Raw genomic sequence first — 15,511 nt, forward strand, 5'->3', positions numbered from 1 at the left:
TTTCTAGATAGGAAATACCTCTGTAGTCGGATTCTCTGATGCGCTGAATCTGATGCTGTGATTTTTGTTAAGATTCTATGACTTCTTAGGGGGTGTTTCCCCCTGTTTTTTTAAAATAAGGCAAATATTCTCAGGCTCCTCACTTTTGATGGGTAAAACTAAACTTAATGAAACTTATGTATTAAAAACCAGAATTAAAATTTGATTCTCTTGGTGTAACTATTGGTATCAAAATTCTATTTCTTAGAGTCCCGAATACTATTGAGCCGGGTCGCTCCTCACGACAGTTCGTTACTACGAACTTGATCAACTTCAGAAGCTATAAAGTTAAATTAAAGATACTTTTTTGTCAGGATTAAAAATTGTTGCAAAAGTTTCTCCAACATACAAAGAGCATCCCTTACAGTGAATTCTTACATTAGAAAACTGTTGTGATATATAACATTTTTTGTTTCCATGAAAAAGACTTAGTCAATAAAAAACGAACAGAAATTAATTTGAAAACTTTTTCCACAAGACAAATTTTTCAAAGAAAAGTAAAGAGTTCGATTAAGTCAATAATTAACAAATCTAAAATAAAATAATCTTCCAAGCACAAAACTACCAGAAATCAATATCAACAAATAAATAAAACTCATAAAGAACAGAAAATACAATAAAGAGCCGAGAGCCAAGATTAACACGAGTAGGAATGATACCCCCGTACCCTCTCAGACCAGACCACAATTTGCACTTTGCTAAAAACAAAATACGCTTGAAATATGTTCAAATATGTTCTTACTTTCACAAAGGAAAAATTTGAAACACCTTAGCGAAGAAGTTTCAGTATATGTCAAGTTAACTGACAATCCATGGCCATTTGTACCTTTTTTTTCAGTAAAACACAAATTATGTTCTGGTCTTGAGAAGGATTAGAGGTTAGCACATCTTGTTAATTTTGTCTCGTTTTGAGTATGACTCGGCTACTTATTGTAATTTCTGTTCGTTTTGAGTTTCATTTATTTATTTATTGTGATGTCTGGTATTTTTGCGTTTGGAGGAATATTCGACTTTATTATTGTTCATTCTTGGCTTAATGGATCTCTCTACTTTTCTTTGAAAAACTTGTCTTTTGGGAAAAGTTTATTAAATTAATTATTTGTTAGGACGGTGGGGGCAGTTAAGATGTTAAAATTAGAATAGCCAAGGCTCAGGTTTTTTTTTTCACAGTTAAAAGAAGTTTGGAAGAATAGGAAGATAAGTCTGCAACCAAAAACTAGAATATTGGAAGCTACAGTGATGACATTGGTCAAATATGGCTCTAAAAATTGTTCGCTCCGAAAAGCGATTGAATATTTGCTAGATGTTTTCCAGATAAATTGCCTACGGATTGTTGTAGCTACCCAGTTGACTGACTGTATTTCAAACAGTAGGCTGTACAAAAAGTGTGGTTCAATCTCGCTTTTTAGGGCTATAATGAGAGAGAGGTTGAGAGCCTAAGACACAACGATACATACCACTTTATATAATTTGCAACACTTGCCCCCAGGTTTTGAGGGTTGTGTTATCCCTTGAGTTTTGCTAAATGATCTTTGGTGTCTATAAATGGCTCTATAGATAATAATATAAATGATGGCTCTAACAAAATGGCTTTATAAGTAATTTAATCGGACACATTTGTGGAAAGTAAGGCTGGGAAGTTAGTTGCAATCGGGTCACTATTGACTCCTAAGAAGGGAATTAGAATTTTGAATTTTTAGTCATTTAAGTCCTCTCCGAGGTTTATAAGACCACTCCATCTATAAAATCCTTATAAGCCCCGAAGGCATAAGTTAAAAAATTTTACTTTGGCTCGGGGGGTGGGGATATGTTGACCCTGAAATTGTTGTTATCTAATCGTTGGATTTTTTCCAACAAACTGGCAATTTAAAAAATTGATCTGATGCATTTGGGGAAAGGAGGGTGTTTGTGTGGAAGGGGCAAGGTAGATGCCCTCCTACCCCTTTTGACTCATCATAAGTTAACTAGAACTTTTAATTTCCAATCAAATGAGCCAACTTTGAATTTTATTATACGCCCTTTTATAAGAACCTTATATGTGCCCGGCATAACTTAAAATACTTGCCCTCGTACTCTGGGGGTTTGTGTCGATCCCAGAGTTTTGTTATGTGATGTTTAAACTTTTTTAACAAAACGACAATCTCAAATTCTTTATCAGATTAGTTTGGGGAAAAAAGGTGTGGAGTGGGGGCTAATTGGCCTTTGATCTCTTTTGACTTTTAAAAAGTGAGCTAGAACTTCCAATTTCCAATCAAATCAGCCCTCTCTGAAGTTTATACGAGTATCCCTTCCATAAAAACCATATATAACCCCAAGATATAGTTTACAATTCCTTCCTCCGGACCCTAGGGGATTGTGTTGATCCTGGAGTTTTTGTTATCTGAGTTTTGAACTATTTTTAACAAAATTTTTATCAGATACATTTGAGTAAAGATTGCATGGGGAGATAGCTATCCTCCGATACCTTTTGACTCTTAAAAGGGGAACTAGAACTCCCGATATGCAATCGAGTAAGCCCACTCTGAAGTTTAAATCACCACCCTTCCATATGAAGTGCCTCCTGAAAAAATAGATAAATAATAAAATATTGGAGCCGTATGACCTTTACTTTAGGCACTGCTATAGCGATACCAAGGATTTATCTTAAATTCACACCATCTTAAGTTTAAACCTTCATTAAACTTAACGACAGTAATTTATTTTGATCACCATTAAAACCTATTTCTTTTGATAAACCTTCGTTAAACTAAAGGAACCTACCATAGTTTTAATCACTATTCTTTATAAAACCCAATTCTTTTTAAGTATGTATTGCTTTCAAAATTTTTTGTTTTTAGTATCAATTACTTTTGGCACGGGCTGCTCTTTATTTGAGTTCGTGCATACTATGGAAATAAAAAAAGCAGGCCAGTGGCCAATAAGAAATTAGATCTAATTAAATTAATAGTTCTGGCTCTGTGACTTCGACGTCTTTCTTGTGACTGACAAGAGATGATGTTCTCATGACAGTTTTATTTTAAACCGTTTTGGGTTGGCAAAAGAAACAAAAACTAATACTTCCCCAGACAGTAATTAAGATAAAAGAAAAATTAGTCTATCAAGAGGCTTTGGACTGTGTACCAAAAAAAATGCTAGTGTTTGTAATGTGTTCTTCCGACCCATATTAAAATTTATAAATTTCAAATCATCTATCTTGAGGGTTATGAATGGAAAGGAATAAGTGACCTTCATCTATAGCAATGAAAACTGAAAAATAATTTCAAAAAACTTTGTTCACTTCAAAAGGTTCTTTGGATCAAATTTGAAAATTTATTGAGTTTAGATTGAACCTAAAAGTATTTTGTAAGATTCTTTGGATTCGTTTTTAAATATGTGCTTTTAAGTTATCAAGGGCTCAAGAAGCCTCGTCCAAACAATATAATTGCATTTTAGCACCCTTACAAAGTTGCGTAAGAGTTGACACCTAAATAAACTAAAATTCACACCTTTTCAGGAAATTCATGCATTTTCAAACAGTTCGAGTTAACGAATTGTAGCAAGGAGCGACCCGGCTCAACAGCAACGGAAACTCTAAAAAACGGAATTTTGATACCAATAGTTACATCAAAAGAATTGCATTTTAATGTTGATTTTAAATATATAAATTTCATCAAGTTTAAACTTACCCATCAAAAGTTATGAGCCTGAGAAAATTTGCCTTATTTTAGAAAATAGGGCAAAACCCCCTACAAGTCATAGAATCTTAACGAAAATAACATCATCAGATTCAACGTATCAGAGAGTCCTACTATAGAAGTTTCAAGCACCTATCTACAAAAATGTGGAATTTTGTATTTTTGCCAGAAGACAGATCGCGGATGCGTGTTTATTTGTTTGTTTGTTTTTTTCCCCAGGGTGATCGTATCGACACAGTTGTCCTAAAATGCTGCCAGAGGGCTCCTTCTAACAAAAATTAAAATTTCTAGTGCCCTTTTTAAGTGACCAGAAAAATTGGAGGGCACCTAGGCCCCCTCCCACGCGAACGTTTTCCCCAAAGTAACCGGATCAAAATGTTAAAATAGCCATTCTGTTCAACGTAGCCGAAAACCTAATAACTATTTCTTTGGGGACGACTTAATCCCCCACAGTCCCCGGGGGAGGGGCTGCAAGTTACAAACTTTGACCATTGTTTACATATGGTAATGGTACGTCCCCAAATTCATTTTCAGGGGGACTTATTCGCGTTGGGTGAAAGTGGGTGGGGGAGGGGGTTACATGGGACGATCTTCTTATGGAGGAATTTATCATGAGGGAAGACAATTTCTATGAAGGGGGCGCAGGATTTTCTTGCATTCCTTAAAAAGAAACAATGAAAAAATAACAAAAAAAAAAATTTTCACCTGGAAGTAATGAGTAGAATTAAAATTTAAGCGAACATAAGATATTACGCATAAAAGAAGGTTTTCTCCTCCACAATACCTTGCTCTTTACGCTAAAGTATTTTTAGTAATTTCAACTGTTTATTCTACGGCCTTTGTGATTCAGGGGTTATTCTTAAAGAATTGGGATGAAATTCAAGCTACAGTGTAAAGAGCGACGTATTGAAGAGGGCGAAAACCCCCTAATATACATAATAAAAATACACAAATATAGAACTTTGTTACGTAAGTTAATTCGTATGGTAAGTATGTTTATTACTAACAAAAACGTTCGTACAAAAAATAAAAAAAAATCTAGTTGCATTTTTAAGTGACAAAAAATTGGAGGGCAACTAGGCCTCCTCCCCCACCCTTTTCTTATCAAAATGATCCGATCGAAACTATGAGAAAGCCATGAAGCAAAATAAAATTAATATACAAATTTTGTTTTAATTATTCGTGTGAGGTGAGCCAAAATCAAAACATGCTTTAATTCAAAAACGTTCAGAAATTAAAAAAAAAAACAAGTTTTTGTAACTGCAAGTAAGGAGCGACATTAAAACCTAAAACCAACAGAAATCATTCCATATATGAGAAGGGTTGTCTTCCCCATAACGCCTCGCTCTTTACGCTAAAGTTTTTTATTGTTTTAAAAAGTAGAGCTGTGAGAAAGAGTCAAACTTTAGCGTAAAGAGCGAGGCGTCGCAGTGTGGACAGCCCCTCTCATATACCGAATAATTTCTGTTCGTTTTAGGTTTTAATGTTACTCCTTATAAAACTGTTTCTGTCCAATTCTTACGACGAGTGGTGCAGCGTATCATCAAGCAATAGTGTAATTATATTCAAATTATAGCCCATGGGCTGATTATGGCCCACCAGGTTGTATTGTGTTGCCAACAAAAATAAATCTAGGAAATCTAGGATAGGAAACCTGTATTGCTTCAGTTAAAATAAAAATTCCTCTTTTATTGCCCAAAGAAGAAAACACCTCGTGGGCAGGAAAATTATTATTCAAGTGCATGATAGAAGTTGTCGGCAAATTATCCCCGGAAAAGTTTAATCCATTTAAAACGACCAGCCTTTCCTGAAATTCTATTGCGGGTTGAATTAAGGAGACAAACTTAGTTTTTAAATTAATTTTGTGTGTTTTTATATCTGAAAAACATACAAAAGATCTTTGTCCAACTTAGGTAAAGAAAGTATAGAAGTTAACATGAGTTTTTTGCTAATATAGGGTATTAAACATAGGTTTAACTGTGTATCTGTCTTTGAAAAAAAAAAACACAAAAAAAACCTATAACTTTGCCACCTAAAGAGTCTATTAGGTACATTGTCCTTGGCATGTTTGAGCAGTTGAACATAAAAAAAAAAAAAAAAAAAAAAAAAAAAAAAAAAATTGCCTACGAAATATTGTCCTATATGAGATACACACAGATTTTAGAAACCTGAAGAACACTAAAAAAATTTGACATTCTTTACATTCTTTAAGCCTCTTTCCTTAAGAATTTAAGAAATGTCAAGATTCTTCATAATTTTTTCCTTAAATTTTAATATTTTAAAAGAACTGATTATTAGAAACGAATAAGCAATAGAAATAAAACATTGACTTATTAAAGATTCCAATCTGAGTTACCAAAACCGCAACGAAGTATCCACACAGCTAAACTAACTTGTCCTGTTTAAAAGTGTTTATTTTTTACTTTTTACTGTTCTCAGTCACCCGCTTAATACGTGATAGGATTGATCCGTTAAACATCTTTACGCAAGATTGTAGTTGCCTGTGAGTTTCAGTGGAATGAATTGGATGTGGGGAGGGGGCTCTGTCCATCTAGATTTTTTCCCTACCTGATTCTGTGAAACACTTTTTGAGTTGTATTTTCAACAAAAAATTCTCCTCCTATCAGTTTTCATAGTGAAATATTAAAATAGAATGGTAATTGTATTTAACACTTGTGGTAATATTTAATACTTAAACTTATGGCATTTGACAATAATAGCTTAGAACTGCCCTGGCTACTAAAAATACCTTGTTCTACTAGTGAGCAGACTATCTATGAAACTTTGTAAGGGGTGGAGAGAGGAGCTGCAAAATATGGATGACCAAAAACCAAAGGCTTAGTATTTTCGACGCTGAAGACTATGACGGTGCTATTTTCACGCTTTCTGGCTTCCCAGCCTTCCCCTTCCACAACTGACTCCCAAAGTGCCAATTTGGTGCTATCTGGCAATTTATGATGGCTTTACCTTATAAAATTTATAAAAAGCAAGTAGATATAAAGATTAGCTCATTTTATAAAATTGAGCTCTTAAACAGCTCTCCAAGATGCTCCTATGCTCGACGAGCTGTAGAGAAAAAAACAAACAAGAGAAAAGACAGACACATTAGTACTTTCCATGAAAAAGTTGAATTTCCTTATTGTTCAAGTTGAGGGGTGTAATTTTTCCATGCGGGGCTTTCAACCATGGTATTTCTAATGATGTTGTTCCATTTTGATCCCACGTCATTTTAGAGGGATTTCAGGCTCTTTTTTTAAATTCCTGCAAATGTGTTTTGCAATAGCATTTTCTAATTTTAATGCATCGAAAAAGTAATTTTCATTCCTGAATCAAATACAAGTGAATTGTTTTTTCACCAGAAAGTTCTTATTCAAATATGGTGTTACAGCCTCAGTCCCATTTTTTTTTTTTTTTCTTTAATGCGCTTATTGATTTTGCCAACTACAAATAGCTTAAATCCTATTCAGGCATTAGCTCTGACATAAGAAATTCGTGTGCTGCGAGTGATCATTAATTATATGATAAGCACTCATGTAATCGATAATTCAAAAATTTTGCTTTAAGAAACAAAGTGTGTTAAAACGTTCATTAAATGAAGAAAGGAGCAGGGAAAAAATTAATTAAAATTGACCAACACCATAGTCAGGTTGGTTCTATATTAGAGGAATTATAAACATTGTCCAAACCACACTTTTTCAAATAGTGCTATGAAGTGTCTAAATTGACTTAGTTGTTTCTTCCTGAATCCGACACTTGAGTATGGCCAAGGCACAAAATGGATTTTTAAGGAGTTTGTCAAGGTAGTAGTACAGCAAACCGAAAAGATATGAGTTTTAGATCCCAGCTTTATTCATTCAATTAATATGCTGATGTATATTACTGTTACCAAACAGGTGAGAGAAACTGACGTAAAACGAAACTGATTGATCCCTAAAGGTGCCAGGGGAACTTTGAACCTTTGCTAATACCTTACTAGTTCCCAAGAGCTTTTTAGTGTTTCACGTGAGGTTCACTCCGGTGACAATCTTTGCTTTAAGATTAGTTCTCAGAGGAACATTGAAAGGATGAGCACTCTTTAATGGAAAGGTAAAAATTTTCAAATTTCATTCGAAGTCAATGGATATGTAGAAGTTTGCTTTATTCAAAGTACATCCTTTGATTTTGTAGGAGAAGAAAAGGCCTAAATGGGTAAGTACCCAGAGACCTCTAATCAACGAAGAAGAAATATAATATTACTACTTGAAGGCAAATGTACTTTGCAAAAAAGAAAAAAAATAACGCATATATGCCATGGTGACATGAATAGTTCAGTGATGTGGTGAAATCTTAGGATTTTTCTTGGATCAAATCACTCTGGATGACCATTAGTTGCTTAATGAAATTCTTGGGTGTTTTGTCAAATCATTAATTATATCATTATCGTTTCACTGGGATATATATCAACTTTTGTCCAGTTTCGAGATTTTTTCGTGGTTCTTGGATTGTACATACACACTAGTACGGGAGAGGGAAGTGGGAAGCCTTCACTTTGTCCAACTCTTAAGTTATCCGTGATTTATTCTGATTTCTTATATATATCAAGGAGCTCGTCAGTATTTGGTTTTTTCCTGAATCTTTGCCTCTCCAGTCAAAATTATTTCCATCAAAATGTATTCTAATGCAAGAATTTGATTTTTAAAACAATATTTTGCCCATAAACATGACGCTTCATCGTTTGCTCAAAACTTGAAAACAATTGGTTTAATGTTGGTAAAATTTTTATTAAAAGCCTATAGATTCTTAGCTTAGAAATAGAATTTCAGCTATCTATTCCTCGGCAAGATTTGCCTCTTTTCAAAGATGGGAAATTTAAACTTTATGATTTTGCTTTGTTTAAAAATTTTGCTATTACCTTATGACTTTACGAGTTCCATTGAATATTCTAGTAGCACATCCTTTGGCAGCTTGTTTAGCGATTTTGCATTAAATTGAATTACGAATTACGAAGCCATCGAATTATGAATGAAAGGATAAACACTGCCCCCTGTGTACCATTAGCTCAGGGAGTCCTGCGCTTAATTTCCATCAAGGTTTTTAAAAATCAAAACGTTGATGTAATGATGAATTCGCAGAGAAAGCCTTATTAGAAAAATTTATTACTAGTGGAAATAGAATAATTTCACTATTTGTTGAACAGGAAATGACAATTGAAAGGCATTAGGGCAACACTAGTGCAAGACATAGTAGTTGTGAATGTGCCAAACATAATTGGATTTGATTCACTTTATTGGTGTTGTCGGTTTTTATCCCAATTTTAATTAAATATCTAAGAAAATAATTTTTGGTTTATAGTTTTGTGATTAAACCCTATTTGACATTAAAAAGAAAAAAAAGTAGGGAGACGACATTTCACTCAAAATTTCTTTTAGACAAGCTAAAAAAAAACTTTTCAATATTGCTTCTGTCATAATATAGATTTTAGCTTACTATCGGGAAATTCATTTTTCTAACATAGTTTAGTTTTGTTCTAATGTTATTATAACACAGCAGGATATGTTAAATAGAAAGGAGGATAGTTCAGTGATAACACTCTTTAGGAAGAAAAACTGCGTTTATTTTGGTGCCGTAATTCAAATTTCAGAGTAGTGCTGCTACTTCGACGCAGTCTATTTTCATTGCTACTTCTTTATTATAGAAAACACCGTAAATACTGTAAATCGAAGAAAACAAAACATATTTGTGTATGAAAACATGTGTAAAAAGTTTATTTTTGCTGCGTTTATAAATGTTTCGGATTGGCATAGCTACCTGGAAAACCTACTTTTTCTCTAATTTTAACCTACTTTTCTCTAATCTTAAGCTCTTTGATTCTATCAGACTTCAGAGTTAATTTTATTCATCAATAAACTTGCAAGAAAAAAATTTCCCGCATGGCTCTATTGCCATGGAAAAAAAAACAGGGGAGAAACAAAAATGAAACAAAAAAATATTGTAAAAATAAGTACTGTAAATCAAAGAAGATAAAACATGTTTTTGTATGAAAATATTTGTAAAAAGTTTATTGTAGCTGCATTTATAAATATTTTGGATTGGCATAGCTATCTGACAAACATACTTTTTCTCTTATTTTAACTTAATTTTTTCTAATCTTAAGCTGTTTGATTGAATCTTGGACTTCAGAGTTAATTTTATTCATCAATAAACTTGCAAGAAAAAAATTTCCCGCATGGCTCTATTGCCATGGAAAAAAAAAAAAAAAACAGGGGAGAAACAAAAATGAAACAAAAAAATATTGTAAAAATAAGTACTGTAAATCAAAGAAGATAAAACATGTTTTTGTATGAAAATATTTGTAAAAAGTTTATTGTAGCTGCATTTATAAATATTTTGGATTGGCATAGCTATCTGACAAACATACTTTTTCTCTTATTTTAACTTAATTTTTTCTAATCTTAAGCTGTTTGATTCTATCTTGGACTTCAGAGTTAATTTTATTGATCAATAAATTTGCAAGCAAAAAATTTCCCGTAAGACTCTATGGCCATGAAAAAACAGGGGAGAAACAAAAATGAAACAAAAATATACTCTAAAAAATAAATACTGTAAATCGAAGAAAATAAAACCTATTTTTGTATAACAATATTTGTAAAAAGTTTTTTTGCTGTATTTATAAATGCTCCAGGATAGCATAGCTACCTGACAAACCTTCTTTTTCTCTAATTTTAACTTGCTTTTCTCTAATCTTAAGTTATTTGATTCTATCTTCCACTTCAGAGTTAATTTTATTCATCAATAAATTTGCAACAAAAAATTTCTCGCAAGGCTCTATGGCCATGAAAAAAAACAGGGGAGAGACAAAAATGAAACAAAAATATGTGGTAAAAATAAATACTGTAAATCAATATAATAAAACTTATTTTTATATGAAAATATTTGTTAAGTTTATTTTTGCTGCGTTTATAAATGTTCCAAATTGGCATAGCTACCTGTAAAAAAAAACCTACTTTTTCAATAATTTTAACCTACTTTTTTTCTATTGTTAATCTCTTTTATTCTATCTCAGACTTCAGAATTAATTTTATTCATCAATAAGTTTGCAACAAAAATTCCCCGTAAGGCTATTACATAAATTTAATGAGGCTATTAAAAATCAGGGCAAAAAAAAGAATGAAACAAATACATGATTTTTTTTTAACATAATACACTCACAACTTCAAGAGTCTGAACACACACAAACACAACAAAAATCATCCACCTCAAAAATCCTCAAAATCACAACCTAGGTATAATTAAAATAATTTTAATTAAAATAATTGAAATAATTAAAATAATTTTTTAAAATTATTTACGCATCATGTTCACGCAACATAGTTACTCATCTTTTTAAAGCAAAAACAAAGATATATTTTTAAAAACATATTTATTTAAAAACAAAAGTACAAAAAATTTTAAGAACAAAAACCGATAACTTTCGAAGAGATTAGCGAGAAGAATGAGCTTGTTCCCATTTGCATAGTTTATTGAAATTGGGGTCTAACTTAGTTAAGTACAATCTTAAATCATCTTCAACATTTAATTTATTTCTAAATTTACTTTAAAGATAGGTCACACTTCAGAAGCCCTTTTCACATTAATAAGCGGTGGAAAACTCTAGAAGAAATTTAAAAGCAGTGCTTGACAGTTCTTTGTATTCCTTCCCAATACCGATCCAGAAATCTATCAATGTAGTACTAGCAATAAAATATTTATTTTTTTTAGCGAGGTGATTACGTAAGACTTCAATGATTTGCACCTTTTGAAAGGTAATCAAGTTAATCTCCATAGTATCGGCATTAAAGGGCTTACGCGTTCATTGCATTCAAATACTGCCTTATTTTAGTCTTGAGTTCAGCGAAATCAGATTTATTTTTGTCATGATCTTGCAAAAACGTATGTATTCTTTCAAACGGATCTTAACTTTTTATTTTCTATTCCAGAGAGGGACCCTTTTTTGCATTGCATCAGTTGTGTTTTCTTCACAAAAAAAATTAGAAATACTGCACTTTATGGATAATTTCCAGATGTTTCAATTTTTCAAAAATATCACTTAAATAAGCTAACTTCAAAAGCCAGTCAGAATCAATAAGTACAGAAGACAGATGGGATTTGTGTTTGGTGAAAGAAAGCGTAAATTTCTTGTGGAGTTCAAGTACACGGTTCACAAAATTTTACTGTGAAAGCCATCGTACCTCAGTATGTAACAATAGGTTATCATTGAGGCTCCCTATTTCCTGGCATATAATTTTAAAGTAAAGAGAATTTTGAAGTCTTTTTAATGAAGTTCAAAACTTTAATACTCTGATCCAGGACATCTTTAAGTTCATCAAGGAGGTTCTTAGTCACCAAAACCTCTGGGTTAAGTACATAAATAGTAAACTTATATTCAGTTGAAAGCTTTTTAATATGACCTACAAGCCCCGTGATGTGAAATTTCCTAACCTAAGCACCATCAGACATGGTGTCTCGCAAACGTTTATTCCACTAGAGCTGGTTTTCTGAAGAAAGAGTCTAACGACTTGAAAACATCTTCACGTTTTGTTGATGTTTTAAGTGCCTTACAAAATATAACATACTTCAAATATTTCATCTTGAAAAATGCAGTTAATACAAACGATCAGTTGGGCTATGCCAGCAACATCCGTGGTTTCACCGAGTTTTATGGACTACCTCGAGTCGCTCCAACAAGTTCTTTTTTTATGTCATACACAAAACTTGTCATGCAACTATCACTTGATAATGAAATTGTTTAAACAATTTCTGCTGTGGTGGGGAGGATTAAACTTTTGTAAATAGTATGGTTTTTACCCTCCTTCGCAATCAAATGATTAACTTTGTGAGAAACTTTTACAGCACTTCCATTTCTTCTGCACTAGAAAACTGTTTATTTTGTTTTCCCTACTTTTAAGATCTTCCAAAATACTTTCAAAGTACTATAGTCCCTTTTTTACTAAGTTGTCATGTTTGCTTTCAAAATGGTGTATTAAAAACAAAGGTGTCAGAGATTTGTCTGATAAATTTTCAGAACAAACAACGTGTTGTGAATTAGGCTGCTTCAAACTTCCAGTTCAAGTAAATCCTTGTTTCAAGTACAACTTGTCATGTTTTTTTTTTTTTTACTTTAGATTCATTTACCTGTTTTCATTTTTTTATTTTTTCTTTGAGCTGCTTATTGGTAACAAGGAGTTCAGGACTACTTTAACTTTTTGAAGTTGGTGGTCCAGAGCTTTGATTCAGATATCCATAAGGCCTTTTCTTTAGGGACCGTTTATCCATTGTTAATTTTTACCTGGATAAATACACTGACGTACTATTTGAGTAGGATTGAGTGTCCAAAGAATAGCACAACACAACACAAAATTAACACAATACTGAGAGCGAGCTTGTAACAACAGACAATACTACTGCAGTTCAGTGACACAAGAGCTGGCTTGTACAATCACTCTAATGACAAAGCCTTACTGGCACACGCACGCTAAAGTGTCCCCATTGAAATCCCCTGAGAGTCAGAAATGGACAATGTTGACAACTTTGCCAGTCCTAGAGTTAAAGGTTTATTTTTTTTGGCCGGTTGTGGACACCCTAAGAATTTTTTGCCTACCCCCAAGGAGTAAGCGTTCTACAATTTGAGAAATACTGATCTAAGGTAAGCAATACGCAAAGCACATGCTTGAATTTTAATTACTCACAGAAATTTGTGGCAATTGTCAGCAGTGACAGGAAAGGTCCTGTAATAACTTATCAAGACGGCAGTGAGATGACCGACCTGGTTCATCTTACCTTGAATCTTTGATTTTAAGGTGAAAGTGTATTTGGAAAAAATTGCCACTTTCTCACTCTTGAATTGTTAAATATATTGGCTGTTCTTTAGAATATCATTATTTGAAAGAAATTTGATTATTGAGCCAAAATATTATTTGATTATTAGTTTAGTCCTCTGTATTTTTAGTAAGGTCTTCATCTTAAAGCACCAATTTAGTATTTAGAACACTCTAAGCTGGTGAATTGAATTAAATTACCTAGTAATTATCGTTGATGCATTCCACTGAAGTTATCTAGGCTCCAGTGGGCTAGCAACCTAGGAAGAGACGACCAAGTCCCTTAGTAAAATTACAATAGCTCACAACTCCTAAAAATACTGTCAGATTGAAACAAGAAGTGCACTATTAGAATCGCCTTGTCTGAAAACCCTGTCTAGAATTGCCACCGTCTCATTGCTTACACAAAAAGGACAATATATTTGCTTGAAAATCTACAAATGTGGCTGCTACCACGATATCCCACATATACGGCACCCTCTTTTTCTCCTCAGATAGCTTGGCACCGGGACATCGTAGAGAGCTATTTAATGGCTCATTTAAAAGGAAATTGTTGTGGTTAAAAACTTTTTGTAATTAAAAAAAAATAATTTTGTAAACAAAATCATTTTTTTTACAAGAAAACTGCATTTAGGAGGATCTCATATAATAGTTATTAATTGAATGTTTGTTTAGAATTTTAATTGAAAAATGTGTAAATATTTCCTCCAGATGGAAATGAACCTGGGACCTTCAGAGTAAGATATCATCACGTTATCTACTTTGCCGCGCAGGTTTTCAAGGAACCAATTTTAAAATATTTTCATTAAAGAGTGAGCTGTAGTTCATGGTAAGTGATTATGTAAGCATTGGCATAGTTAATTATAAATTGAAATTGTACAAGTTTCATCGTTATCATGGCCGTCGGAGTAGCTAAAAAACTAGTAAAGAACGAATCATGGCACACACTTGACTCATTTAGCTTCCTTCTCATTGGTTTTTCTCTTACCATTCCAAACAAGAAAAGCCAAGTGCTTTTCCTGATTTTACATGAAGGATCAATATAGTTTATTATAAATGGAGACTATGTAAGTTTAATGAGATATAACGAAACCTAGTAAAGTAAAAACAGGGGACAAAGCTATATTAAGGAGACCTATAGTTTATTATAAATGGAGACAATGTAAATTCCATTTATTATAGTTGAAACCTAGTAGAGAACAAACCACGCCACGAATTAACTAAAAGTTAAAATAATGCAAGCATGCTTTTAAAAATAAACTTGTCTATAGTGCATATAGTGTATAGCACTATGGTGTAGTACGACACTAAGGATCGTCTCTTATCATTCGAATTAAGATATTAGTAAACTCTAAATCATGGTTGCAGCTGAATATGCGATGTAGCGGTAACCAGCAGCCTAGTAAGAGACGATTACGTCCAATTATAAGAAATGCAGCAGTCTATATTTCTTAAGAATAGTGCCTTATCGAAACATGAAGCACACTATTAGAAAACCCTTGTCTGAAATCTTTACATAGAAAATTTACCGTCCTTGACTTTACCGTGGCTTGAATAACGAGAAAAATCTATTGACTTGAAAAACAAGAAAAGTTGCTTGAACTACGATATTCTGCATCAAAGGCATTTTTCTTTTGCATTTTTCTCCCCGGCTGGAAGGGTACCAGAACGTCATAGAGAGTTGTTTAATGGCTCATTTGGACGAAAATTGATTTATTTTAAAACCTTTCGTAATCTCCAAAAAAATGTTAAATAGACTCGATTTTTTTATACTACAACATTTTCCTGCAACTTTTATATGCTGAAGGATTTTAAATTGGCTCATCATTAGATGTTATATGTGTCATTTCAGACGGGAATGCTGCTTATCCTCAAATCTAGTGGTTGTTAAAAATATAGTTCAAAACCCCGAAGTTGTGAGAAGGATAGACGTTTTTTCATGTGCTATTCCTTAGAGATAATGAG

General features: G+C 32.9%; 1 protein-coding gene across 11 annotated transcripts in view; it reads left to right on the forward strand.

Annotated features, from left to right (window-relative positions):
• LOC136027364 (voltage-gated potassium channel subunit beta-2-like) overlaps positions 1-15,511 on the forward strand; it is a 210,845-nt gene that overhangs the window by 81,468 nt on the left and 113,866 nt on the right. For 2 of the 11 annotated variants that reach the window (XM_065704541.1, XM_065704539.1), the window contains exon 1: positions 7,679-7,799. The exons of 8 other annotated variants lie outside the window; for them this stretch is intronic. In XM_065704541.1, coding sequence (XP_065560613.1) covers positions 7,792-7,799 — 8 coding nt within the window. In that variant the 5' untranslated portion in view covers positions 7,679-7,791. Of the gene's footprint in view, positions 1-7,678; positions 7,800-11,476; positions 11,495-15,511 lie in introns of those variants that run through there. One more of the 11 variants, XM_065704542.1, reaches the window with a different exon arrangement.

Source organism: Artemia franciscana, chromosome 5, assembly GCF_032884065.1.
Source record: "Artemia franciscana chromosome 5, ASM3288406v1, whole genome shotgun sequence".
Lineage (NCBI taxonomy): Eukaryota > Metazoa > Arthropoda > Branchiopoda > Anostraca > Artemiidae > Artemia > Artemia franciscana.